Here is a 27,835-nt window from a genome sequence, read left to right as displayed (position 1 = left end):
GCAGATCAGTAAAGAAAGGATAAGTAATAAACAGTATTATGACCATTGGATATTCATATGAAAAACAAAATGAGAGTGAACCCTATACCATGCCATATATCAACTCAACATGAATTAAAGAGTTAAATATAGAAGGCAAAACTACAAAACGTCGGAAGATAATATAATAAAATAAAATATCTTTAAGGACTCACCAAAGATACATTTCTTCAATAATGCACAAAAGACATAAACTATTTAAAAGAAAATATCAATAAATTTAATTTTAGTAAAATTAGCAATTTCTGTTCCTCAAAAGACACCATAAAAGACGTAAAAATCCAACCCATAAACAGGGAGAAGATATCTGTAACACCTATACTAAGGAATGATTAGTATCTAAAATATATAAAGACTTCCTATAAATCAGTCTGAAATGAATGAAAATACAAGCAAAACACTAAATAGGAACCTCTTAGAGAAGGAAATACAAATGACCAATATACATATGAAAAGATGTTAAACATGATTAATAATCAAGAAAACACATTAATAGCATAAGATAGCACCTTATACCAATTAAACTGGCAAAGTTAAAAAGTCTGATGATTTCAAATGTCGACAAGGGAGTAGAGAAACAAGAATTCTTTTGCCTTGCTAGTAGGAGTTTAAATTGTTACAATTTCTTGGGAAATCTATTAGGCATCATCTGGAAAACCCCAAAAATACATAGTATGTTGAATCCAGCAACTCCAATTCTAGGAATATATCCTAGAGAGAATCCTGCACACATGCAATGGGAGACATGGATAAGAAAGTTCCTCGAGGTGTCATTCATAACAGGAAAAAAACAACAATCTTCTAAAGTCTATTCGCAGGAAAATAAATTGTGGAATATTTATACAATTAAATTCTCAGGGCAATAAAAATGAATGAAACTCAGTTTACTCTTATTAACATGAAGGAATCTCAGAGATATAATATTGATCAAACATAGTAAGTTCCAAAAGAATACAGTATGATAACATATATATAATTTCCAAACATGCAAAAATAAATATATTATTTAAGGATATATATGTGTGTAGAAATTATGAGTAGCATAAATTTTATAATAATTGATTATGGAGGGGAGAAAAGAGGATGAGATGAGGAAGAGCTGTGGGGAAAGACACAGATTATGTTCTACCGTATTTTGTTAGTTTTGAGGAGTCAATTTTTTCTTCACATTTTAACATCTTTGAGGTAAGGATGTGTCTCACAAGCTGTAGCATCTTAAAATCATGCTTGGCATTAATTTTTCTTTTTCCATAATATGTAAAATAATGGTGTGACTTATAAACAATGAATTTGATAAAATATGGCTAGAAATATCCAACTGTACACTGACATAACTATATCCCAGAAATATCAGCATACAGTTTATTTTTTAATTACTTATATCTTATAAATATTATATAGTCAATGTAGAATAAAACTGAGTTACAATAGCATATGGTCATAGGTCACATTAATATAGTAAGGAAAGGATTAGGTATAGGAACCAAACTAGACAGGATTAAGAATCTAGATGGTAATGGCATTTTGAAGACAAAGGTGGCAAGGTAAAGAACAAGAGCAGATTTTAAGATAAAATTAGAGATAGAAGGACAGCACCTGTGGCTCAAAGGAGTAGAGCGCTGGCCCCATATGCCAGAGGTGGTGGGTTCAAACCCAGCCCCGGCCAAAAAACAACAGAAAAAAAAAATTAGAGATAGGAGTAACAGCTTTAATAATCAAGATGGTGTGAGGGAGAGTCTGAAAACTGGAAGACTTTGGTTCTACAGTCAAAAAGGACAAAGAAAGAAGGACAAGAACAGAGAGGTGAGGGCAGGAACAAGACTCCAGAGTAGCACTGTCCAGTAGAACTTTCCGCAAAGAAGGAAATTTCTCTATTCTATCTGCACTACCCAGTATGATAACCATGACACACTTGTGGTTACTGAACATTTGCAGTGTGGCTGAATTTTAAACCTTTTTATTTTAACTAATTAAAGTTAAATAGCTCATGGCCATAGTTTGGAATGGCGTGGCTCTAGAGAGAATCCTCACAAGAGAGGCTCCCAAACCCCAACGGAGGACAGGAAGAGGCACCAGCCCTGTATACTCACCAGCCACCATGAACAGAAGGATCCCAAAGCCCAGGACGTAGTAAGGCCACTGCACAAAGAACTGCGGGGGGCTGGGTTTCGTCCTCAGATTCTGGATCTCCAGGGCATGCAGCAGCAAAGCCAGGAAGGCGCAAGCCCCTGCAAGGTCACAGGGAGGTGCCCTCGCTCTTCTCCCAGGCTTCTTGCCCTGGGTCCCACCTTCCTCAGACTTAAAGTAACAGCCCCCGCTGCTCCTCCAGAGGCTCCTTTATTCCATCTGGATCCCTTGCCTTCTCCAAGCAACAATCCTCACCGCACATGCGTGTCCCTCCCTCCTCTCCAACTCATCTCAAAGCCTCCCCTCCCAGGGGCCCATCTTCAGAATTCCTTCCCTGGTGCTCTCTGCATCTGTACTCTTGGCTGACTTCAGGTTTGGCCCTCTGAGTATGACATTGGATGAAACACACCCTGATTTTCCCACTGTATGTGTTCTGCCTCCTCCATTTGCTCTGGGTCACCCCTTTAAAATGTCAAAAATGTTCCAAAGGGCAGAGATGGTCTTTTTCCAATCATTCATTCAAGAAACATTTCTATTTCATTTATATGATATATTTCAATTATAATTCTAGGCCAGCTTCTATGACAGCACTGGCATAGACAGGTTATGATAAAAGGACCTGCCAAGCCCGCAGGGTCAGGACTGGCTAGCTGGAAATGGAATGTTGAAAAATCCCAAAGAAGTGAAATCCTAAATTTTGAGAGGCAAGAGTGAGGGTGAGTTACTTCACAGACACAGCTACAAAGGAGGAGCCTTAAAAATTATGCCTCTCTTAACACCCCAGAGACCATTCACCCCTCTTCCTGTGGACCCATTCCCAGATCCTGTCAAGAGACAGGAACTGCCTGGCTGTTCCACACCTGTGATAAAGCTGATGAAGGCTGACACAAAGTTGTACTTCCGGGTCCTCGGGAAGAGCTCAGATGCAAAGGACACCATGATGAAGGTGGTAAGGAAAGCCAAGATGACTGCAGAAAGCAGGAAAACCCGGCCGAGAAGGATGTAAACTGTAGGAGAGAGAGAGCTGGAGCTGGAGCTGGGGCCCCTCACCCGAAAGGGCAGAGGCTGATTAAGGCTGGCCCCTGGAGCCTTGACCATCCTCAAGTCCAAAAGCACGGCCATGGGACAGGTTGTAACCCCAAGAATGCTTTGGCCTCACCATTTTGTTCCCGACAACATGAAAGTATACAGAAAAAAAGATTAGACTGACAATATCAAACAGAAACCATTCATCAGTTCTTACATATAGTATTATATCAATCTGGTTGCATAAGACCACGTGGGGAAAAGTGGTATCCAGAATCTACCCTCAGGTTAAACAGTAGTTCTCAAGTGGGGACAATTTTGTCCCTCAAAAATATTTGGGAAAGCCTGTAGATAATTTTAGTTAGCAAAGCCTGTAGCATCTAGTGGGTAGAAAAGGGCATAGAACTACTAACCACCCTGCAGGAAACAGGAAAGCCCCACAACAAAAATGACCCAACCCAAACATCAGTAGTTCCAGGTCAAGGAATCTTGAATCAAGGAGATCACACAGGCTGGCCCATAATACCTGGAGAGCTGCCACCTACAGCTGAGCAGATATGTGACCAAGGAGACAAGTACGGACCGAAGTCCAGCCATTCTCTGCTAATTAGCCTGTTCCCTGGTTTGGAGCTGTGCCCACCCAAAAGGACACTGTCCATTCAGACTAATCACATCCCTGAGAGCTGGTGTTACCTCCTCCTAGCTAGAACACTCCTAGCATAGAAATAAACTGTTCCTGACATATCTGCTCTGACTCCAGTGGTCAACCAGGCTCCTACTTTCCTCTAACCCGAAGAGAGTTGGGAGAGACATGGGCAAATGCCCTTATAGGCTTACTAAATTTTATCTTCTCTGCTCCCAACCTGTCCCAGTCCTTCCCCAGCTCCCTCCTCACCCCCATCCCTCCTTACTGGATAAGGGTCGAGGCTTCCAGCACTTAATATGGAAGCAGTTCTCAAACAGGCCACTGAAAAACACTTCGCGGGACTCCTCATTCATGAGCCGCACCCAGAAAGGAAAGACGGAGACCAGCAGCATGAGCAGGTAGCCCAGGGCAGCCAAGGCTGGGGCTATGGCCCAGGTGAATCCCTTCATGTCCTTGTCCTCTAACGTCAGCATTGCCTGTACAAAAGGGAAAATGACAGCAGAGGTGGGAATATCAACCTGCATTCTCCTGCAGCACAGAGTAGAAGTGATGGGGGCTGTTGTAACTGCTGCCTGGCCTTGTCCCAGCTTTACCACTTTCTAGATGTGTCATCTTGAGGACTTTATCAAACTCTTAGGACCTTGATTTCTACATTTCTCCCGTTTGTAAAGGGGAGACTATAACACCTGCCCAATAAGGAATATCAAAGTGTCCAGCACAGTGCTCAGCACTCACATGCTTGGTTAAAGCTAGAGGGTAAGGCAGAGGGCAGGCTGCTTCTAAAATTCAGATATCCCTGTGGAGTAGCCACTCACAACTTCAGGGCAAATCTTCAATGAGTCTGCTTTCCTCTCTGTGCTGACACTTGGCAGCTCTGAGAAATGAGTTTTCCTGCAGCAGCCAGGGAGGAGCGGGGAGGGAGAGAGGTGGCTGGAGCCCAGCTGCAGAGAGGACAGGCCTGTTTGGTTGCAGGCCTCTAGGTGGCATTGTGACCACCCTGGTTACCTAGCAGTGCATAGGAGGGCTTCAGGTGAAAGGAAGACCTGAGGGGGTGGGAGGGGGTGCACCCTGGATGACAGCCCTTTGCAAAATCACAGCCAGCTCCAAGCCTGGAGACTCCTGCCTACACAGGGCTGTGAGTGGCAGCACTGAGGTTTACAAGCTGTGCATAGCAACTACAGGAGCCAAGGCTCTGGGGGGCAGGGGGCTTCTTTTCCCTGCACCCTGGGCAGTCAATGCCTAGCTACCTGACCCACCACCAGCCACCAATGGCCAGCAGTTCAGTTCAGTGACTCTCACATCTGGAATTGTGTGGAGCCAGTGAATTCATTCTAAGTATGTCCATGTGTGAAAAAAGGAGAGAGGATGGGGGAACATGGGATTACATTTTTTATTTATATGGGGCATTGAAAACAAACTGTTATCTACTATTCCTAACTGGTTTGTTGTTGTTGTTGTTGTTGTTTACTATTGCTTTTTAAAGCACCTTTAAGTCTATGGAGTAGATGAACTGATAGGCCTAGTGCCAGGACCAGCACCTGGCATCACTGGCTTAGCTGAAGGTTCCTCATCACCTTGCCCACCTGGCCCCTCCTAGTCCCTACAGCCCTCCTGAGACAGCTGGCAAATGCTGGGAAGGGGTGAAAAGGTGGGCGACCTAAAGCACATCCTAGGTTGGGAGGTGGCCTGGAGGAATGTGCGCCACGGCAGTGCTTCCTCCCCTCCCATTGTCCCTTCCTATACTTTGTGTCAACTATAGCTGCAAACGGACACAGAGTTGCTCAGAGGTTCCTTCCTGCTGACAAACTTCTCCTTTCCTCACAATGGCAGGAGGCCGCCCTTCCGTACCCCCAAAGGCCAATTTCCAGACTCCAAGGTGGGCCCGAGCTGGCCATAGGCCTTCAAACCCTACCTTGAGTGTCCACACTGCAAATCAGGCAACGTTTGGAGTTTGGGCGATTCCTCCACAACCACCCACCACTCCCTCCCAACCTGTGAAGCCCCCTCCCTCCCGCTGGGGCGCCATATTTCTCCCCTGTCTGTCCAGTGCAGAGTTTCTCCCCAGGTCCCCTGGACCCCTTGTCCGCCCCTTCAAACGCAGGCGCGGTCCGGAGCTTCCGAGCTTCCGTTGGCTCCGAAACCCGGCCCTGGGCTCTGAGCTCCTCCCCCACAGCTCCGACCCCACAAGATGGTGGGGACCTGGCCCTCCCCACAGCCTGCTGCTCACCTGTCCACAGTGACCTGCCCGTCTGGTTTACTGGCAGTACAGGACTCGCTCACTGGGAGGGGGAGAGGGGGGACGGAGTAATCGAGAGACGGATCTGAATTCGAATTTCAGCTGTGCCCTTACCAGCTGGACGCCTTTGGGTAAATCACTTCTCTTTTCTGGGTCTCGATTTCCTCATCTGTAAAACGGATAAAAATAGTTACTCTTTCCGTTGGATTGTTGTAAGGGTCCAATGATGTGCCTGACAAAGATTCCCGCACAGGGACAGAATCACATAAACTGCAGCTCATATCTATCGCCTGAATAAAGCAGGAGTCTCCGACTCCCCGGGGCGGGTTGGGTCGGGTCATCCTCCTTCCCCAGACCCTGTCAGCACCCCCACCGCGTCCCACCCCCAGGCACTCTGGTCGTGCTCACATTCATCTCTCCTTTTACCCTCCTACAGGGCTGTCTGCCCTTCTCACCAACACCAGCGATATTCCACCTGCCTTGCTGGTTTCCAGTTGGGGAAACTCTTCCAAGAAGTGGGGTCTGTTGGAGACAGGACTGGATTCCAATCCTGGGGTGAGGGTAGGGCGCTGGCTCTAGTGACAAGAATGGCGACTTACAGCTGGATAAGTCACCAGTGCCCCTTGTTCACACAGGAAATGCATTTATAACTCCCTAAGATTTTAAAAAACCAGGATCCCCTTACGCAGGGGTCCTCAAACTGTGGCCCGCGGGCCACATGAGGCGGTGTGATTGTATTTGTTCCCTTTTTTGTTTTTGTTTTTTTGTAGAGACAGAGTCCCACTGTACCGCCCTCGGGTAGAGTGCCGTGGCGTCACACGGCTCACAGCAACCTCTAACTCTTGGGCTTACGCGATTCTCTTGCCTCAGCCTCCCGAGCAGCTGGGACTACAGGCGCCCGCCACAATGCCTGGCTATTTTATTTTTTGTTGCAGTTTGGCCAGGGCTGGGTTTGAACCCGCCACCCTCGGCATATGGGGCCGGCGCCCTACTCACTGAGCCACAGGTGCCGCCCTTTTTTTTTTTTTACTTCAAAATAAGATACGTGTAATGTGCATAGGAATTTGTTCATAGTTTTGTTTTTTTTTTAAACTAAAGTCGGGCCCTCCAACGGTCTGAGGGACAGTGAATTGGCCCCCTGTTTAAAAAGTTTGAGGACGCCTGCGGCCTTGCCCCTCTCCACTAGCCAGAATGTAGTAAAATTACCTATCTAGTCAGAAGCACTTGGTGGTCCTCCTGGTCTGGCTGTCTCCCCTGATCTCAGAGACAGCTTTGATCTCCCCTATCCTTAGGCTTTCATTCTCCCGGGGGCAGGGGACACAGTCACAAACAACTTTAAAAACTCACATCTGGCCACCCTGGAGGGAAAATGTTTTCCTCACCCCTACTTACGTCCAAATTTCCCAGGGAAGTATTCTGATAAGCCTAGCTGGGGTCACTTGCACATACCATTCTGGCCAAAAGAGATGAGGTACAATGACCAGCTAGCTGCACCCCACAGTGCCCAGGCAAGTAAAATTATCTGGGAAGCCTGCAGTTTGGACCACACCTGGGAATGCAGGGTGGGAATGTTCTTAAAGGAAAGAGAATGGTGTTCTTAGGGCAAACCATGCTAGCATTTTCAGATGAACTATCTTATATAACACTTTTAAACACAGCAGTTAAAAAAAAAGGTATTGTTATCGTACTACAGATGAAGAAACTGAGCCTCAGAATAAGAATTTACCCAAAGGATTATTGATAGTTGCTTAAAACATTATTAGGCTGAGGAGCAGGCGTCCTCAAACTTTTTAAACAGGGGGCCAAATCACTGTCCCTCAGACCATTGGAGGGTCGGACTATAGTTTAAAAAAAAAAAACTATGAACAAATTCCTATGCACACTGCACATACCTTATTTTGAAGTAAAAAAACAAAATGGGAACAAATACAATCACACCGCCTTATGTGGCCCATGGGGCCGCAGTTTGAGGACCCCTGCTGTAGAGGAATAGATGCCTCACCTGGTGCTAGAGTTTATTATCCTCCCAAATTACCAGAGCCCAAGGAATGCCTCTCACCCCTGTGTACAATGGACGCATAGGGACCGCACATTTTAAAGTATGTGCCTAAGTTTAGGTCACATCCTCCTTTGGAAGTACATTCCTGTGTTCTCAGGTCTAGGGTAGAGGAATAGGCAAGGAAAGAGGGAACTGCCCATTGGAGTGCCATGAGTTGGGCAGGGGTCTGCAGAATTCTGACTTTCTTCAGCCTGTGTGCATCCGTGGTCCAGAGCTCCAAAGGCAAAACATGAGTTGCCTCAACCATGGTTTTACTGAGAAACAGAACCGGGAAATGTACAGGGGCCTGCTCCTGTGTGTCCCAGCTCACTGCCCTTAGGCAATTCATCCATGAGCTGCCCACATCGTTCCCTGAGCCCCGACACTCTTACCCTCTCTCACAGGCCCTCATTGCTTCCTATACTCCCAGCCCAGCCCTCTTACTAGCCATCAGTGACTAAGCCATCAGATCCTATTTGCTCTCCGTGTATCCTTCTCTTCACACCCACAAACAGCAAGATCCTCTGATTGTTAACCTTGTTTGCACATTAGAATCACCTGGGAACTTATAAAATCCCAATATCCAGGCCACACTCTACACCAATTACACAGAATCACTGCGATTGAAGCTGAGGCATTAATCCTGTGACAGGTCCCCAGGTGATTCTAATCTGTAGCCTAAGTAGCAAATTCTCTGTCGTGTCTTCTTGCAGCTGGGAGCTATAAGGGGAAAGTGACAAGGGAAGTAGTTAGCTTGATGGGGTCACTCCTGATGGGGTCATTATGGGTTTGGGTGACCAGAAGTCCAGATTTGCCTAGGATGTGGAAATTTCAGTGCCAGGACCTAGGAAGTCATGTCAAGTTGGGATGAGGGGTCACCTTCATGTTCACCTAGCTGGGTTCTTTTTTTTTGTTGTTTTGAGACAGAGTCTTACTATGTTGCCCTTGGTAGAGTGCCATGGCGTCACAGCTCACAGCAACCTCAAACTCCTTGGCTTAAATGATTTTCTTGCCTCAGTCTCCCGAGTAGCTGGGACTACAGGAGCCCACCACAACGCCCGGCTATTTTTTGTTGCAGTTGTCCTTATTGTTTAGCTGACCCAGGCTGGGTTCAAACCTGCCACCCTCTGTGTATAACCACTGTGCTATGGGCACCCAGCCACCTGGCTGGGTTCTAACAGCTTGGTGAACTAATCTGTTTGATCCTACTGAGTGTGCCCAAAGACCCAGAGCTCCCACGTCAGGGCTATTTGGTGGTGCTAGACAGACACTTTGCTCCCCTTCCCTGGCCTTCATAGACACTTTTGCCCTTAGACCCAGGCATGTGTAGCTGTAGGCCACTGCCTTTCTCTGCCAATCAGAATTGGGCCCTGCCTTCACACTCAACCTCAGGCCCTTTCTGTGCTATAAGGGCTGGGAAGGACTTGAGCAGGTCAGGCGCCAGGTAGAGTAAGTGGGCACAATAGCCCAAGGCTCAGCTCTAACCTCACAGAGCGTAAGCCCCCACCCAGAGGTCCACATGGCAAGGCAGTCCATAGAGCCAACATGACCCTTATTTTGCTCTTTTTGTAGTGTGCTAATCACCTACCCCAGCACAATGTCCAACCCAAGGGCCACTCAAAGTTTCAGATTTTAGGTTTTTGGATTAGGGATACATGAGGATTATATGAGGACTTTTTGCTTATCTGTGGTGATGAAAAAATTATGCACAGATATTTTTTTTTCTTTCGCTCCTCAGCTTTCATTAGTGTTTGTGTATTTAATGTGTGGCCCATGACAACTCTTCATCTTCCAATGTGGCACAGAGAAGCCAAAAGTTTGGACACACCTGAATACTAAAGGATGGTGGAGGAAGGAGGGTGAGGAAATGCTGAGGGGAGAGTGGAGACAAACTAGAAAGGAGGCAACTTTCAACACAGAAGTCCACAATGTTGGTATAATTTTCACTGATTTTTAGATAATCATTCATCCAAACAAGGAATCAGGGAATTCCACATTCAGACACATCAATCAGGAAAGCAGTAGGGTGACGTTTGAACCCAATAGCTTTCCTTGTATCTCCTCTGTCCTGTTTATTGTAATTGTGAGTGGAAGTAGCTATTGCATCTCCTTGAACCAGTATTTCACTTCTCAGTGTCCTGCAGTCAACTGAATCTCTTTTCATTTTATGTGACATAAATTACTCAATAAGTTGGCAAATTTTCTAAACCAAATAATTTCTCAGTATGATGTCATGCTTTTGTTATGTGGCAACTTGGCTAGGCTGAACTGCATTTGCCAGAATTTCCTTTTTTGTATGTTCCTGCCCAGGTGGGCTTCACAGGAGATTTGGAGAGCAGAAGAAAAACGGATTATTTTGTAGCTTGCACACATTGCTAATGATTTGCTGAGTCTCCTTTGTCTTCACTAGGCCAGGTTTGTGAGCATGTGAGTTTAGCTGTGTGGCAAAGGGCCCCAGCTTCTGCAAGGTACCCTCAACTCCAATGTCAGAGCCATGAAGAATTGATGTGATTTCAGTCCTCAAGGGGTTCTAACTCATGCTTGTGGATTCCAACATGCTTGGGATGTTCCTATCCTGGCTGTCTTAGGGACTTCAGGCTCTAGCATCAGACACAGAGACCATAACCTTGTATGTATTGCTTAACTTGCTCCCACCATTGCATTAGGCCAATTTCTTGTTTTAAAAATTCCTTTTATATGGCGGGCGCCTGTAGTCCCAGCTGCATGGAAGGCTGAGGCCAGAGAATCGCCTAAGCCCAAGAGCTGGAGGTTGCTCCAAAGGTGCTGTGAGCTGTGACACCACAGTACTCTACTGAGGGCAACAGACTGAGACTCTGTCTCTAAAAAAATAAATAAATAATTTTTTTTTAAAAATAATAAAAAAAATTTTTTTAAAAGACACGATTTAAAAATATCCCTTTTAGGGCGGCGCCTGTGGCTCAGTCGGTAAGGCGCCAGCCCCATATACCGAAGGTGGCGGGTTCAAGCCCGGCCCCGGCCAAACTGTAACCAAAAAATAGCCGGGTGTTGTGGCAGGCACCTGTAGTCCCAGCTACTCGGGAGGCTGAGGCAAGAGAATCACTTAAGCCCCAGGAGTTGGAGGTTGCTGTGAGCTGTGTGAGGCCACGACACTCTACCGAGGGCCATAAAGTGAGACTCTGTCTCTACAAAATAAATAAATAAATAAATAAATCCCTTTTATATGCATGTAGGGTGGATGAGTGTTTGTATGTCTCTGAGTGTTTCTACTTCTCTGATTAAAGCCTACTGGGACATATGGTAACTACCTTTATTAGTCAAAGCTCCCTAGAGAAACAGAACCAATTTAGATAGATAAATAGATATATAGAAAGAGATTTATTGTGAGGGGTTGGCTCATGAGATCATGTTGGTTACAAAATCCAAAAATCTCCCATTTTGCAAGCTTGAGGCCCAGGAAAGGTGAGTGGTGTGATCTAGTTCAAACCATAAGCCCTGAGAACCAGGGGAGCCAATAGTTTAAGCCCAAGTCTGAGCCAGAAGGCCCAAGAACTAGGCATATCTGAGTGCACTGAGAGAAGATGGACACCCCAGCTCAAGCAGAGAGCAAATTCATCCTTCCTCCACCTTTCCGTTCTATTTACGCCCTCAATGGATTGATTGATGGCTACATTGGTGAGGCCAGATTTTCTCTACTCCTCCGTCTACTGTTTGAAATGCTGATCTCTTCTGGAAATACCCTCACAGACACACACTGAAATAATGTTTAATTAGCTATCTTGCCCAGACAAATTGACACATAAAATTAACCTTATGACAAATACACATTTATTTCAAGTTTAGGTGAAGAGAAAGGGTTAACTCCTGGCTGGTTTTATGTTTTTTGGGTTTTTTTTTTTCCTAAACCCTCATTACTGGCTAATATCCCTAATCCAAAAACCTAAAATCTGAAACTTTGAGTGGCAACATGATGCTGCAAGGAAGTCTCCATTAGAACATTTCAGATTTTGGATTTTCATATTTGGATACTCAACCAGGTAATGCAAATATTCCAAAATCTGAAACACTTCTGATCCCAAGCATTTTGTTTAATGAATACTCAATCTGGAATCATTTTCAAGATTTCCTGTCATAAAAAGGTACCATTCAGACAGAGCATGGTGGCTCACACCTGTAATCCTGGAAGGTGGAGGTAGGATGATTGTTTGAGCCCAGGAGTTTGAGACCAGCCTGAGTAAGAATGAGACCCCATCTCTACCAAAAATAGAAAAATAAGTCTGATGTGATGGCTGGCGCCTGTAGTCCCAGCTACTTGGGATACTAAGGCAGGAGGATCACTTGAACCCAGGAGACTGAGCTAAGCTGAAGCCACAGCACTCTGGCCTGAGCATCAGAGTGAGACCCTGTCTCAAAACAAAACAAAACAAAATAAAAACCCTACCATTCAAACTTGAATGTAACAAAAATTCTATCATAAACTGAGGTAGAGCTTCACTACTCTATACTTGTCAAAGGAAGGCCTTGCAAGGCAGTTGAGTAGTGTGATATATAACTGAGACAATGTAGTTAACATACCAGACTTGAGCACCCATTTATGATCAATAATTTAATCATTACAAGAAGCTCCAACAGTACCTCTACTGAGTTACATTGTTGATTCATTTTAGATGTCTAAGAGGAATAATCTACTTTGTTATAAATGCTTATTGTTGATTTTTAAAAAATCAGATTGCTTTTCCTCAGAGCAGCGGTTCTCAACCGATGGGTTTCAACCCACAGGAACTGTATTAAAGGCTTGCAGAATTAGGAAGATTGAGAACCACTGCCTTAGAGGAAAACCCAACTCATTGGGCGGCGCCTGGCTTAGTGGGTAGGGCACCGGCCCCATATACCGAGGGTGATGGGTTTGAACCGGCCCTGGCCAAACTCAACAAAAAAAAATTGGCTCCCCTGGTTCTTAGGGCTGGGCATTGTGGCGGGTGACCGTAGTCTCAGCTACTTGGGAAGCTGAGGCAATAGAATTGCCTAAGCCCAGGCAGTTGGAGGTTGCTATGAGTTGTGACAACATGGCACTCTACTGAGGGTGATAAAGTGAGACTCTGTCTCTAAAAAAAAAAAAAGAAAACCCAACTCATTCTATTTTCAGAGGATGATTATGGAGATTTGGAATACAATACTCTCCCTCTGATGTAGATCCCCAATACCAAATAAAAAGTCATGCTAACTAAAGGTCCCACTCTGGTCATCACCTGTATAGTGTAGCACAATAGCTCTTCATCTCTTCATGCAGATTCTCTGACACATAGCAAAGCTTTCTACAACAAGGGCCCTCCCCAGAGACTCCTCCAAAGGGAACTTGCTGATGCTAGATAAGGTAGGAACTCTGAACATTTTCATGAATTGAAAACATCTATGAGGTCTGTCCATTGTGTGGATTCTCAGGTGTCTTAATTAGGACTGAAGGCCTTCTCATACCACACTCAGAAGGTTTCCCTCCAGTGCAAATTCTCTGATTTGTAAGAGTTGAACACCAATCAGGGTGTTTTACCATATTCATTTCATTTATAATTTCTCTGTTCTATGGTTTCCCAGGTGATCTATAAGGCATGAATTCTACCTGCATGCTTTCCCACATTGCCACTTTACTCCACTGTGAGTTCTCTGATGCTGGGTAAGGTGGGAGTTCCAACTAAAAGCCTTCCCACATGCAATACATTCATAGTTTCTCTTCCATGTGAGTTCCATGATGTACCACTAAGGAAGGAACTCCTCAGACAGATCTCCCACACTCATTATAATCATAAGGAGTCTCCCCCATATGTACTCTCTGATGTCCAATGAGATGCCAGTTATGACTATAAGTTTTCCCACAGTCATTGCATTCATATGGTCTATCTTTGGTGTGAGCTCACTGATGTTCTATTAGTTTGGGCTCTACTAGAACTCACAGGGGTTCTCCCTGGTGTGGATTCTCTGATGGCAAATAAGACTTAAGCAGAGACCAAAAGCTCTTCCACATTCGTTACATATACAAGGCATCTCTTCTGTATGAATTATCTGATGCTAAATAGGGTGTGAGCCTCGCCAGAAGGTGTTCCCACACTCGCTGCATTCATAGGGTTTCTCCTCAGTATTCTCATCAGTATTCTCTGATGCTGAATAAGGTTTGAACTATGGCCAAAGGCTTTCCATATTCATGACACAAGATTTCTCCTGGGTGTGGATTTTTTCATGCTGAATAAGGTATGAGTTCTATCTGAATAATTTTCTACATACATTACACATTTGAGATTTCCCTTCAGTAGGAATTTTTGGCTGTGGGAAGAAATTTGAGATATTACCAAAGCTTTGTCCGTATTCGCAGGGTTCCTTGCTACTAAGGATTCCCTCATGTTTATTCTCTTCTCATTTATCTCCTCCGTGTAGCTGTAGCCCTACTTCAAGAGTTTCCTGCTTTATAATTAATTGATCTTCAGTCCATGTCTTACCATCTAACAAAATATAAAAAAGGCAAATATAATATAACAACTCCTAGTGGGAAATAGGATGATTATAGTATTCCAGAAATATCTGATTCAAAAAACCTATTGGAAATGATCTTTCAATATAGGAAAAACATGGAAACAAGATGAGCAGATTTGGAGAAGGTGGTGGGGAAACTAAAGTTAAGATTATACTTATCTAGCTAAGCAGATAGATATACTGAGATTAGCAGAAAAGGAAAGCAGAGTTTGAAGGAAGTGAAATTATCTCAGAACACAAGAAGGGTGACATTGGGAGACTACATGTTGGGAGAGGCAGGGACTGAATAAACACATAGAAAGAGGAGAACTTCACTGCAGAGGGCCTGTTCATATACTCCCCTGGTCACATGGATGGTTCCTGCAGTAACAGGCAAGGCTCCCTTACATTATGAGACACCAACACCTTCCTCACTACTGTTGAGAGTACCTCTCTCTAAACACAGATATAACACACTCAAGAATACAGAAACACTCATACCTTATAAGCACATTTTAGAAATAGTGCAAATTGGGAGAATTTGATAAAGAGGAAGAATAAGAGAAAGTTATTTATTTATTATTTTTTTATTTTTTTGAGAAAGTTATTTATAATATGAAGCATGGAGTAGAGATATTTCCAAATCTATTCAAACTCTAAAAGAATACATAAAAAATGGGCTCCGTGCCTGTGGCTCAAGCGGCTAGAGCACCAGCCACATACACCTGAGCTGGTGGGTTCAAATCTAGCCCAAACCCACCAAACAACAATGACAGCTGCAACCAAAAAATAGCTGGGCATTGTAGCGGGTGTCTGTAGTCCCAGCTACTTGGGAGGCGGAGGCAGAAGAATCGCTTGAGCCCAGGAGTTGGAGGTTGCTGTGAGCTCTGATGCCACAGCACTCTACCCAGGGCGACAGCTTGAGGCTCTGTCTCAAAAAAAAGAATACACAAAAAATGAATTCCTCACCTTAGCTGCATTTAAGGGAGACATGATAGAAAAACATCTCCTACTTGCTTTAGGATATTTCTCCTCTTACATTTGCTTGTTAAATATGGCTTACTAAAGCTAGAGAAATTATTTCACAATGATAATAGAGAAAATAGTCCTACTGCTCACAGGGATCTTTCCAGAAAAGGGGTGCTAAAGAATATCCAAAGCAGCATTTCCATCAGCAGTGAAAGCTTAAAATGTATACAACCCTGATTTTATTAGGTAATGGTCATTGCTTTTAAGGAATTATAATTATCCATGATAATATTCATACTTGTTCTGCACCTCCAGACACACCTTCATCTTCTGTATGTTCAATCTAAATCTGCTTTAAAGTTTTTACATCCCTTGCACATGTGTTTACCTGTGTGTCAGACATAGAAGACAAGCTCTAGGAAAACAGGAATGATTCAAAAATTTAGGAACGTAAAAGAATGAGAAAGACATTGCATCAGTCTAAATACTAGCGAGGCAGGCCAATTCTTGTTAGCAAGATACCATAATAAACTGGTGCTAAACTCAAATCACTCACAGATGCCTAGAACAGCACAGTCCAACAGAATGTTCCACCGTTACAGAAAGGTTCTATATGTGCATTGTGCAATATGGTAACCAAGAGCCATGAGTGGCTACTGAGCATGTAAAGTGTGGCTAATGCAACTGAGGTGCTGAATTTTTCATTGTATTCAGTTTTTATCAGCTTAAATTTAGCCTCCTGAGGCTAACATCTACCTTACTGGGCAGCACAACAACTCTTGTGCTTTCTCAATCTGTCAAATCTCTCCTACAATGCTTGGGAACCCGAAACTTATATGCACTACAAAACTAGATTCTTTAAATGAAAGAAAACACCACACAGAGAAGATAACAGAATCTGCACCAACTTATCAAGTGAAAGAGCAACAACCTAGCTGTACCCCCATTTGGACGTGGAAAGCTTCATAAAGCAGTAGACTTTCCTCTGTACTCAGTGTAAACAAATATCAAAATGAGGGTTTCTCCTTCATTTCCATGACTAAGCTCTCACCTGTCTTACCAGCCTTGTGCTGATCTTCTCCCCAACACAGGCCTCTTTGTCCATGGAAGCAGACCTTGTTTCCCATGACACGCTAAGGCTTACATGCTCTAGAGAATGTTGGCCTTTTATTTAGCCCATTGCCAGAGATTTACCAGGCTGTTTTTTTGTTCGTTTGTTAGTTTTTGGTTTTTTGAGACAGAATCTCAAGCTATTGCCATAGGTAGAGTACCATGACATCATAGCTCACAGCAACCTCCTACTCTCGGGCTCAAGTGATCCTCTCACCTCAGTTTTTCTATTTTTAGTAGAGATGGGGTCTCACTTTTGCTAAGGCTGGTCTCGAACTCCTGAGCTCAAGCAATCCACCTGCCTCAGCCTCCCAGAATGCTAGGATTATAGGCATGAGCCACCACACCCAGCCCCATTGCCAGATTTAAACACCTGCCCGACATATTCAAGAACATAAACCCTACTTACTGCTTTCAGGCCCTGCTCAATATCACTTTCTCCATGAAGCTGACAGTGACCCTTCTCCTGTAACTCTTCTCATCTTTATGATCATGACACTTCACTCATACATATTCATTTAGTACATTTTACTGAGTACCAAATATGCCGGGTTCCAAGCTCTGAGATATATCTGAACAAAATGAACAAAAATCCTGCCTTCTAAGATCTTTAATTTTAATAGAGGAAACAGATAATACGCTACCTAAATTACCTATTATCACAAGGTAATAAAAGTACTATAGAGAAGAAAAGCAAGGACTGCAGAGTAGAGTGCCCCTGAAGGAGTAGGAAAAGGGCTACAATTTTAAATGGCCAAAGGACTCACTAAGAAACGACATGCAAGCAAAGACTTGAGGGAAAAATGGATATCTTGATAAAGAGCCTTACACGTGGAGGAAACAGCAAGTGCCCTGGATGTTCAAGGAGAAAAGTGTGACTGGAGCGGAATAAGCAAGGCAGAGAGTAGTCAGGAATGCAGGCAGAGACATCTCAAGGTGAAGAGAGGACAGTCCTGCGTTGCTATAAGAACTTTGCTTCTACTAAGTGGAGGGTTTTAATCAGAGGATGACGAGATGTGGCATTGTAACAGATCATTCTGGTTGCTATGCTGGACAGAGACTGCAAGGAGGCAAAGGTAGAGGCAGGACAACCAATTGAGAGGGGGGTTGCTGGAGAGGCAGTGGTAAGAAGTACTTGGATTCTGAAAAAAATGCAAATGATCATGTCGATGGGATTATTGACTAATAAAAAAAAAAAGTTCTCTCTGAGTTGAGTAGCTGGGCAGGATGGTGTTACTATCCACCGAGATGGGGAATACAGCTACAGCTACAGCTTCTCCAATAATCTAAAAAGACAGTTCCACATAGCTCTTTTTTTTTTAGAGACAGAGTGTCACTTTATCGCCCTCAGTAGAGTGCCATGGCATCATAGTTCACAGCAACCTCCAACTCCTGGGCTTAGGCAATTCTCTTGCCTCAGCCTCCGGAGTAGCTGGGACTACAGGCGCCTGCCACAACGCCCAGGTATTTTTTGTTGCAGTTTGGCCAGGCCAGAACTCGCATCCTCAGTATATGGGGCCGGCACCCTACCCAGTGAGCCACAGGCGCTGCCCTCCACATAGCTCTTGTACCAATCTCTTCAGATCACCATGTCCCAAACCTGCTCCTCCCTCTGGTGTATGGTATTGGGCATAATATTCTTGCAACTCTTCCACTGCTGTTTTTCAAGATGCGCACAGGGGAAGGCTGTGACAATAAATGCTTCTCTTCTCTTCCCCCTATATCCCCTCATGAAAGATTATACCCCTGCCTTCCTGTTTTCACTGCTTTGTCCTAAAATCAGATCCTAATTACCAGCTTCTCATCTCCAGCTTCTTATTGGCCTCTGTGTGCTAATGTTTTCCTAATTCCCTATCCCATACCACGCTAGGCAACTATCAGACTGATCTCCCTTGACGTACAATGCTCATCTGCCACTCTCCTTTATGAAAAGTTAACCATTCCCTGACATCCCCCAGACAAAATCTGAACTCTTTGACCTGGCATTCATTCCCACCTCGCACTCCACTCCACCTTCACCATCTCATTCACTGTCACATCGTCTCCAAATTCTAGTCAATCTAAGATTCTGTTTCCTGAACATTTCTATCCCCAGGCATTTCCTTCTCCACCCCTCCACTTAGAACAGCCTCCCTTCTACCTTCACCTATCTCACCTATTACAATTTTTTTTTTTTTATTGTTGGGGATTCATTGAGGGTACAATAAGCCTCACCTATTACAATTTTATGTGTCAAAACCAGTGCAGCCTACAGGCAACATCCTCCTTGAAACCTGAAAAAACTGCTCCAGCCCCCAGATGGAAGGGATCCTTTTCCTTTGAACATGTAAAGCATATAGTTCCTGCCTCCCTTAGGGCATTTAGTAACATTCTGTCTTTGGGCCCCTCCCCGCGGGTGGGAGGAGAGAGAGAGAGTGTGTGTTCCCTTCAATTTATACTGACTATATTGGTCGATGCTTCCGTCTGTAGATTATCTTCCATTTCTTTCTTTTTTTTTTTTTTGGCAGGGGCTAGGTTTGAACCTGCCACCTCCGGCATATGGGACCCGCGCCCTACTCCTTGAGCCACAGGCGCTGCCTTATCTTCCATTTCTTTTTCTCCAACATAAGAACTATGTAAAGAACTATCATATTAAGTGCTTAAAAATGCTCCTGATTAATTCCTAGCAATCCATTAAAAGGAAGTTCTATTCTGTTAGAAGGAAAATCTATAAATTTCTTTTTTTTTTTCCGTAGAGACAGAGTCTCACTGTACCGCCCTCGGGTAGAGTGCCGTGGCGTCACACAGCTCACAGCAACCTCTAACTCTTGGGCTTACGCGATTCTCTTGTCTCAGCCTCCCGAGCAGGTGGGACTACAGGCGCCCGCCACAACGCCCGGCTATGAAAATCTATAAATTTCTAATATATCCATTTATTAAACAGTCTTCAGGACTGAGACTCAGAATTCAGAGAGGTATGTCTCCTAAGGGGTCTGAACTACTTGTAAAGCTTGTAGAAGAAATATCAGAAACTTGGATGGCAGGAGCCCCTGGAATGCCTCAGCTGACAGAGCTAGAGTAACCCAGCAAGAGAGCAGCTTCCTTCTGATACAACAGGCAAATTAAATATGTCCCTGTGGAGGAATGCTTAAAAAAAAATGTTTCTTGGCTGATATGCTTCTAATTTAAAGGAAGGGGAAAAACTTATGAAGTTCTTCACATAGTTTAACTACAAAGCTATGTGATCCCAAGCACATTTACTTCTAACAGCAGAAGACATTAAGTGATGCTTCCTGAAGAGTCAAATGTAGTCTTCCTAAAAATTCATGTCCACCTGGAACCTCAGAATGAGACCTGATTTGGAAATAGGGTCTTTGCAAAGGTAAAATAGTTAATATAAAATAAAAATAAATTGGGGGGCCCTAACCAAGGACTGGTATCTTTATAAGAGAAAGGAGAGGAAAATTCAAACACAGACACACACAGGGAAGAAGGCCATGTGACAATGGGGCAGAGATTAGAGTAATGCAGATATAAGCCAAGAAGCACTAAGGATTGCAGGGGCTACCAGGAGCTGGAAGAATTAAGGAAGGATCCTTCCCTAGCGCTTAAGAGGAAGCACTGCCCTGCCAGCACCTTGATTTTAGACTTCTAGCCTCCAGAACTGTGAGAGAATATATTTCTTTTGTTTTAAGCCATGCAACTGTGGTGATTTGTTACCATAGCCCTGGGAAATGACTAGAGTTTTATTTCACCAGTCAACAAACATCTATGTAACAACTACTACAATAAGATACTGGTAGGACTATAATGGATACATATGACCAAAGTGCTTGGAAGCACAAAATTAAGAATGTCCACCTCTACCAAAGTGAGTTGGGAATGGCATTCCCAAAGAATGACATCAAGCTGGGTCTTGAACTATGATCAGGATCAACAAGGTAGAGTATTCCCAGTAATAAATAATAGCATATATGTAGTCAAAGAAACATAAAAGCCAACTAAGTTTAAGGAGTAATAAAAAAAAATCAGTGTAAGTGAAATGTATTCTCCATGTGGGCAGGAAGTAGGAGATAAGGCAGAAAAATATAGAGCCAGAGAATGAAAAGACCTAAAATCTACACTCAGCATTTTGGACATAGAATAACATGATGAGACTTAATTGAAAGAAGTTTATTCTGACAGCAATGTGGAGGACAGCCAGGGTGGGGAATGGACCAATAGCACAGCAATATGTTAACAATCCAGGAAAAATATAACAGGGAAGGAATAAGGAAGTGGCAGTATTAAACAACAGAATCAACCTTTTCTGAAAAAAAAAAACTGGTAAGATTTGCTGATTGACGGCCTGGGTGAATATTTTATGAGGAGGACTCCCCAGGCAATTGAAGCAGTATCAAAAATACACTACTGGGACCTGATCAAACTACAAAGCTTCTGCATAGCCAAGAACACAGTAAGTAAAGCAAGCAGACAGCCCTCAGAATGGGAGAAGATATTTGCAGGTTATACCTCCAATAAAGGTCTAATAACCAGAATCCACAGAGAACTCAAACGTATTAGCAAGAAAAGAACACGTGACCCCATCTCAGGGTGGGCAAGGGACTTGAAGAGAAACTTCTCTAAAGAAGACAGATGCACAATCTACAAACACATGAAAAAAAGCTCATCATCCTTAATCATCAGAGAAATGCAAATCAAAACTACTTTGAGATATCACCTAACCCCAGTAAGAGTAGCCCACATAACAAAATCCCAAAACCAGAGATGTTGGCGTGGATGTGGAGAAAAGGGCACACTTCTACACTGCTGGTGGGAATGCACACTAATACGTTCCTTCTGGAAGGATGTTTGGAGAATACTTAGAGACCTAAAAATAGACCTGCCATTTGATCCTATAATTCCTTTACTAGGTTTATACCCAGAAGACCAAAAATCACAATATAACAAAGACATCTGTACCAGAATGTTTATTGCAGCCCAATTCATAATTGCTAAGTCATGGAAGAAGCCCAAGTGCCCATCGACCCACGAATGGACTAGCAAATTGTGGTACATGTATACCATGGAATATTATCCAGCCTTAAAGATGGAGACTTTACCTCTTTCATCTTTACATGGATGGAGCTGGAACATATTCTTCTTAGCAAAGTATCTCAGGAATGGAAGAAAAAGTATCCCATGTACTCAGCTCTACTATGAAGCTAAATTATAGCTTTCACATGAAGGCTATAACCCAACTATAGCACAAGACTATGGGGAAAGGGCCAAGGAAGGGTAAGGGAGGGGGGAGGTTATGGTGGAGGAAAGGCAATGGGTGGGGCATCTTAGAATGGGTACAGGTGAAACTTACTAAATGCAGAATACAAATGCCTACATACAGTAACTAAGAAAATGCCACGAAGGCTATGTTGAACAGTTTGATGAGAATATTTCAGATTGTATATGAAACCAGCACATTGTACCCCTTGATTACACTAATGTACAGAGCTATGATTTAACAATAAAAATAAATTAATTAATTTAAAAAAAAAAAGATTTGCTGATTGAATGATTATGGAAGGAAGGAGAATGACTCCCAGTTTTGTAGCTTGGAACAACCAGTTACCAAGATTAACCAAGGTAGTCATGAGAAAGTAGAGAGTAGCATAAAAGGATGTATGTGAAAGTGTACCTATAAATATATAGTATTCAAGAGTTAGCTGGGGCTGGGCACCAGGGCTCACACTTGTAATCCTAGCACTCTGGGAGGCTGAGGCAGGAAGCTTACTTGAGCCCAGGAATTCAAGACACACCTGAGCAAAAGTGAGACCCCTCTTTTCTAAAAATAGAAAAATGAGCTGGACAAGGTGATGTATGCCTGTAGTACCAGCTACTCAGGAGGATAAGGCAGGAGGATCACTTGAACCCAGGAGTTTGAGGTTGCTGTGAGCTAGAGGATGATGCCACCATGCTCTAACATGGGCAGCAGAGTGAAACTCTGTCTCAAAAAAAAAAAAAAAAAGAGTTAACTGGAAGCCAGGCCACATAGTGGCACCCAAAGTCACAGAAGGGGATAGGATCACCACAGGAGTGAAGGGAAAAGAGTGCTAAAAACAGTCTTGGGAAAAATCGATGTTTAAGAAACAGGTGGAAGGCTGAGTGCAATAGCTCATGCCTGTAATCCTAGCACTCTGGGAAGCTGAGGCAGGTGGATTGCCTGAGTTCAAGACCAGCCTGAGCAAAAGTGAGACCCCATCTCTAAAAAAAAATAGCCAGGCATGGGGCAGGCACCTGTAGTCCCAGCTACTGGGGAGGCTGAGGCAAGAAGGATCACTTGAGCCCAAGAGTTTGAGGTTGCTGTGAGCTATGATGCCATGGCACTCTACCAAGGGCAACAAAGTGCAAACAAACAAACAAACAAAACAGGTGGAACCTGGCATGCTGGTTCACATCTGTAATGCTAGTGTTTTGGGAGGCCAAAGTGGGAGGATTTCTTGAAGCTAGGAGTTTAAGACCAGCCTAGACCAGATAGCAAAACCCTGTTCGCTACACATAAAAAAATTAAAACTTAGACAGGAGTGGTGGGGTGTGCCTATAGTCCTAGCTACTTGGGGATTGGGAGGCTGAGCAGGGAGGATAGCTCCAACCCAGGAGTTTGAGGTTGCAGTGAGCTATGATCAAGCCGCTGTACTCCAGGCTGAGTAATGGAATGAGACCCATGTCAGAAAGAAGGGAGGGAGGGAGAGAAAGAAAGAGAAAAGGGAAAGATGGAGAAGTAGGAGGAACAGGCAAAAATTAACAAAAGGCAAGAGGTAGACAAGATGAAAATGGCACTTCCAAAACCAAGGAACAAGAGTTGCAATGAAAGATCATACCTAAGGGGTTCAAAAATTAAGGGCTGAAAGAATGTGTCCAATGGATTTGTGCATTAACCCACTATAACTTTGATAAAAATCACTTTTGATGGAAAAGAAGCAGCGCCCTGCACGGAGAGGTGAATGGTGATTAAGAGGATAATAGCAACTGGTGAAGGTTTTATTTTAAAGAGGTATGATAAGGAAGGGAACACAGGTGATTGCACATGATTTCTGCTACTGCTCAGTCAACCACCAAGTCCTGCACTTTTCATGCATATATGAAGTCTGACAGTTAAGTTCACAAACTTGCCACCATGCACTTACATTGGCAGCACTATACAAATAACTCAGTAAGGTTTCATAACCTTAGTATATCAGCGTCTCACAGCTGTATTCATGTCAATGTGTGGCAGTGTCTGCTAAGTGGCATTCATTAGGGTTGTTGGGTGTTTTGTGTGCTGTTATGTTGAATTAGAACAACAAACAAACACTAAATTTCTTGTTAAACTTGGCAAGAATAGAGTGGAAGTGAATTCAGGGACACGTTAGTCCAAGTTTATGAAGAAAATGGCAATATACAAATGGATAATACATTTTTCTGAGGGGAGAGATAGCATTACTAATGATAAGAGGTCAGGACAGCCAGTAACCAGCAAACTAACCAAAACATTGCAACAGTTCATCAAAATGTGCTTCAAAATTGTCAGCTGTGAGAAGACAATCCAAGTAAATCTTAATAGAGAAGCAGTTAGGAAAATCTTAGCTGAAAATCTCGGCCAACAACTCATGGCTCTTGCATCATGACCATGCACCAGCTCACACAGCACTGTCTGTGAGGGAGTTTTTAGCCAACAAACAAATAACTATATTGGAACACCCTCCTTACTCATCTGATCTGGTGTCCAATGACTTTTGTCTTTACCCAAAGATAAAGAAAATATTGAAAGGAAGACATTTTGATTACATTCAGGGATGTGTGGGGTCTGGCAGAGAACATAAGCAAAGGACAAAAAACCACAATGGTGGATGGGACAAAATGTCTGGGTTTATCTTGGGACCACTGAGGTAAGACTTTAAAGCCAGATTGAAGAGGACCCTGAATTCATGTTAGGGAGTATGGATTCCAGCAGGCACTAGGAACTACTTGAGTAAATGAATCTTTCAGGCAGGTTAACAAAGACACTTGACCTCTTAGAAAGATAGCAGCAGGGAGCCTATGACAAGGCCTCTGTCCTCATCTAAATTCTGATTCCTTTCTTATTCAAAACTCTCTTAAGGCCAAATTCATGACCTTCTAACACTCCCTGGCCAAAATCCCATTCACACTGCTCTCATCTTGTGAACTCCAGCATTGCTTATTGTCCTACAGCGTTCATAGTTGACTATTTCAACTCAATACTAATCATAGGTGGGAAGGGGTTAAGTTTTCTTTCAACTCAATTATTAAGAGTCTCAGCACCCGTGGCGCCTGTGGCTCAGTGAGTAGGGCGCCGGCCCCATATACCGAGGGTGACGGGTTCAAGCCCGGTCCCGGCAGAACTGCAACCAAAACATAGCCGGGCGTTGTGGCGGGCGCCTGTAGTCCCAGCTACTCGGGAGGCTGAGGCAAGAGAATCGCTTAAGCCCAGGAGTTGGAGGTTGCTGTGAGCTGTGTGAGGCCACGGCACTCTACCGAGGGCCATAAAGTGAGACTCTGTCTCTACAAAAAAAAAAAAAAAAAAAGAGTCTCAGCACGTCATAATAATTACTCAATACTTAGTAAGTTAAAAATTGGCCTAAGTGGGCAGCGCCTGTGGCTCAGTGAGTAGGGCGCCGGCCCCATATAGCTGGGCGTTGTGGCGGGCGCCTGTAGTCCCAGCTACTCGGGAGGCTGAGGCAAGAGAATCGCTTAAGCCCAGGAGCCAGAGGTTGCTGTGAGCCGTGTGACGCCACGGCACTCTACTGAGGGCAGTAAAGTGAGACTCTGTCTCTACAAAAAAAAAAAAAAAAAAAATTGGCCTAAGCACATGAGAAAACTAAACGTGTGAAAGAAAATCCTCTAAACATAAGCCATCTCAAAGTCCATGAAATAAATTATCCAAACCTTTATCCCCTAATTAAATTAACCAACTTCATTTTCTCTAAATGGTTGCACACTGTACAATGGTGGGGTGGCAGAATGAAATCTAAATGTTAATATAGTCTCACTTCATTTTCCATCAGCAGGTGGCTGTCTTGTTTGTTGCCCTCTATAGACAAGGTGCCTTCTTGGAGTTTATTTCTTGGGTAGAGGTAGAGTAGGCAGATGTCCACTCTTCTCCTTTCACCTTGTATTTGGGGTATGGGACATACTTGACTGGGTTCATTTGTTTATTCACACAACATGTAACAGTAATGAGACTCTCTGAATGCCAAGCAAGTTAACAGATGCTGGAACGACAAATTCTTAGCAGTGCAATGACAGTGCTGCTGCAGCAGCTTTGGGCCACAGAGCAGGGAAACATTAGCTACAAGATTTATTTACATGTGATAGACCTTCAGGTTAAAAAAAAAAAAAAAGTCAGTAGCCTTGCACCAGGATAACTCTAAATGTAAGGGTAATCTTGTCCATCTGATCTGGGACCATGGCTGGAAGAACAAATAAACTCTGCCTAAACTTTGTCTAAATGACAAAGATAAGCCAGCTAGTTCACCTCCTCACCCTTGCTCTTTCAAGGCTCCTGTTCTGGGAATGGACACATGGACTCCAGGGACATCTGCTCAGGCAGCTTTTCCAAGGGCTGAATCCGATCTCTGACGCTGCTGCAAGGCCAAGATCTCTATAAAGTTCTTCAGAGTAGGATGTAAGAGACAGGCAATCACTTCAGGAAAGGGTGAGAGAAGAGGAAATATATAAGGGCAATGGTAGGTGAAGCTTTCCCCAGAGAGTTCCAACCCAGAAGGCATTAGAAATGTCGTTTTTGTTGTGGAAAGGATGGGAGAAATCAACGGCTCCTGACGGTTAACCACAGGGCGAAGCCAGGCGAGCACAAAACAGAGGCCTCCCGGCCTCTGCGATGCTAACGCTGGGTGCCTGGTCAACCCAACCTGGATCCTGGGCGGAGCCGGAGCCATCCAACTCGGCCCAAAGCCGGGGCGCCCCTCACTCACCTGGAACGGTGCTCCAAAGCCTCCCCGAGGGAAAGCCGAGCCTTGGAGTCGGCGGCGTGCATTTCCGGAGCCCGTCTAGGCAGCTCGGAGGCCTAATCTCGATCGTGGGTTCTCTGGGATCCGCTGGGGAGCCGGTCCAGAGGGTTGAGGGGTGGGGGCTCCCTCTGTACGTTATCCTTCCCAGAGAAGGGACTGGAGGAACACTGAACCGATTTCTTTACCTGCCCTTCATCACCCAAAGGGGGTCCCAGAATATAATTTGGTTGTTGCCTTGAAATTGCCACTGTCCCCGTGTGCTCCCCAGTTGTCCTGCCCTTTGTCACCACCCTGTGTCACCACTTATCCCCACCGCCCTTGATGATCAAGGCCAGGCTGACCCTGCCGGGCCAGAACTTCCAACCTGTCCTCCCCTCTGTCGCTCCTCCAGCGCCTCCCAGCTTTGCCTGGAGTACACAGAGGAGCAGGACACGCACTACCAAAAGCCTCAGGAAAAGGGCCAGGGTCCTCACCGCCTACCAAACCAAGAGTATGGGTCTGCAGAGGCACGTTCCATACGTGGAGGAAGAATACAAGAAAAGGTTAAAGATGTGTTTGTGATAAACAGTCTCCTGTTAAACTTGGAAACTGCAGCTACCAGTTATGGAGCACTTAAACTGACATCATTATTCTTCACAACAATCCCACCAAGGTGGCTTTTTTAAATTATATTACCCGCCAGCAGATGCAGAGTTTGCATTTGAGCCTTAGCCTACTCACCCAGAGCCCGAGCCAATGAAGACTGGAGATTTGGTAACATGAGCAAATAAGAAAAACACAAGACAGTCGCTTGTAATTATATCCTAGTTGTAAATTTATAAACATGAATGAAATTCTTTTTATTGTTGGGGATTCATTGAAGGTACAAAGAAACAGGTTGCATTGATTACATTTGTTAGGTAAAGTCCCTTAACATGAATGAAATTCAAATATAAGAGTGAAGAGAATAAAGTGTTGCCAAAATAAATTTAAAATTCCAGTACTTTTTTTCTTGTTGATTTGTAAAGGGCACCATCTGTTTGAAATCATTCGTAGTCTTAGGCTAAACATTGGCTCCTTCTCACACTCATATTTTGAAGGGAATTTAAGATCTGATGCAGTATGATAATGAAAGTTAGAAAAAAGAGACAGATGTGAGTTTGCTGACTCCAGAAGGGATTGCTTTGGGGATGCAATTCCTA

At 44.0% G+C, this 27,835-nt stretch overlaps 1 protein-coding gene across 3 annotated transcripts in view; it reads right to left on the bottom strand.

Annotated features, from left to right (window-relative positions):
- TMEM225B (transmembrane protein 225B) overlaps positions 1-26,685 on the bottom strand; it is a 33,669-nt gene extending 6,984 nt beyond the window's left edge. Inside the window, exons 1-5 of one of the 3 annotated variants that reach the window (XM_053555381.1) lie at positions 26,619-26,685; positions 6,189-6,243; positions 4,104-4,314; positions 3,027-3,173; positions 2,130-2,267 (exon numbers count right to left, since the gene is read on the bottom strand). In XM_053555381.1, coding sequence (XP_053411356.1) covers positions 2,130-2,267; positions 3,027-3,173; positions 4,104-4,311 — 493 coding nt within the window. In that variant the 5' untranslated portion in view covers positions 4,312-4,314; positions 6,189-6,243; positions 26,619-26,685. Of the gene's footprint in view, positions 1-2,129; positions 2,268-3,026; positions 3,174-4,103; positions 4,315-4,653; positions 4,677-6,065; positions 6,244-26,618 lie in introns of those variants that run through there. The other 2 variants (XM_053555382.1, XM_053555383.1) reach the window with 2 other exon arrangements.
- Positions 26,686-27,835: the final 1,150 nt, after the last annotated feature.

This window comes from Nycticebus coucang, chromosome 12, assembly GCF_027406575.1.
Source record: "Nycticebus coucang isolate mNycCou1 chromosome 12, mNycCou1.pri, whole genome shotgun sequence".
Classification (NCBI taxonomy): domain Eukaryota; kingdom Metazoa; phylum Chordata; class Mammalia; order Primates; family Lorisidae; genus Nycticebus; species Nycticebus coucang.
The sequence above is the reverse complement of the archived record's forward strand: the minus strand, read 5'-3'. Positions and strand labels throughout refer to the sequence as shown.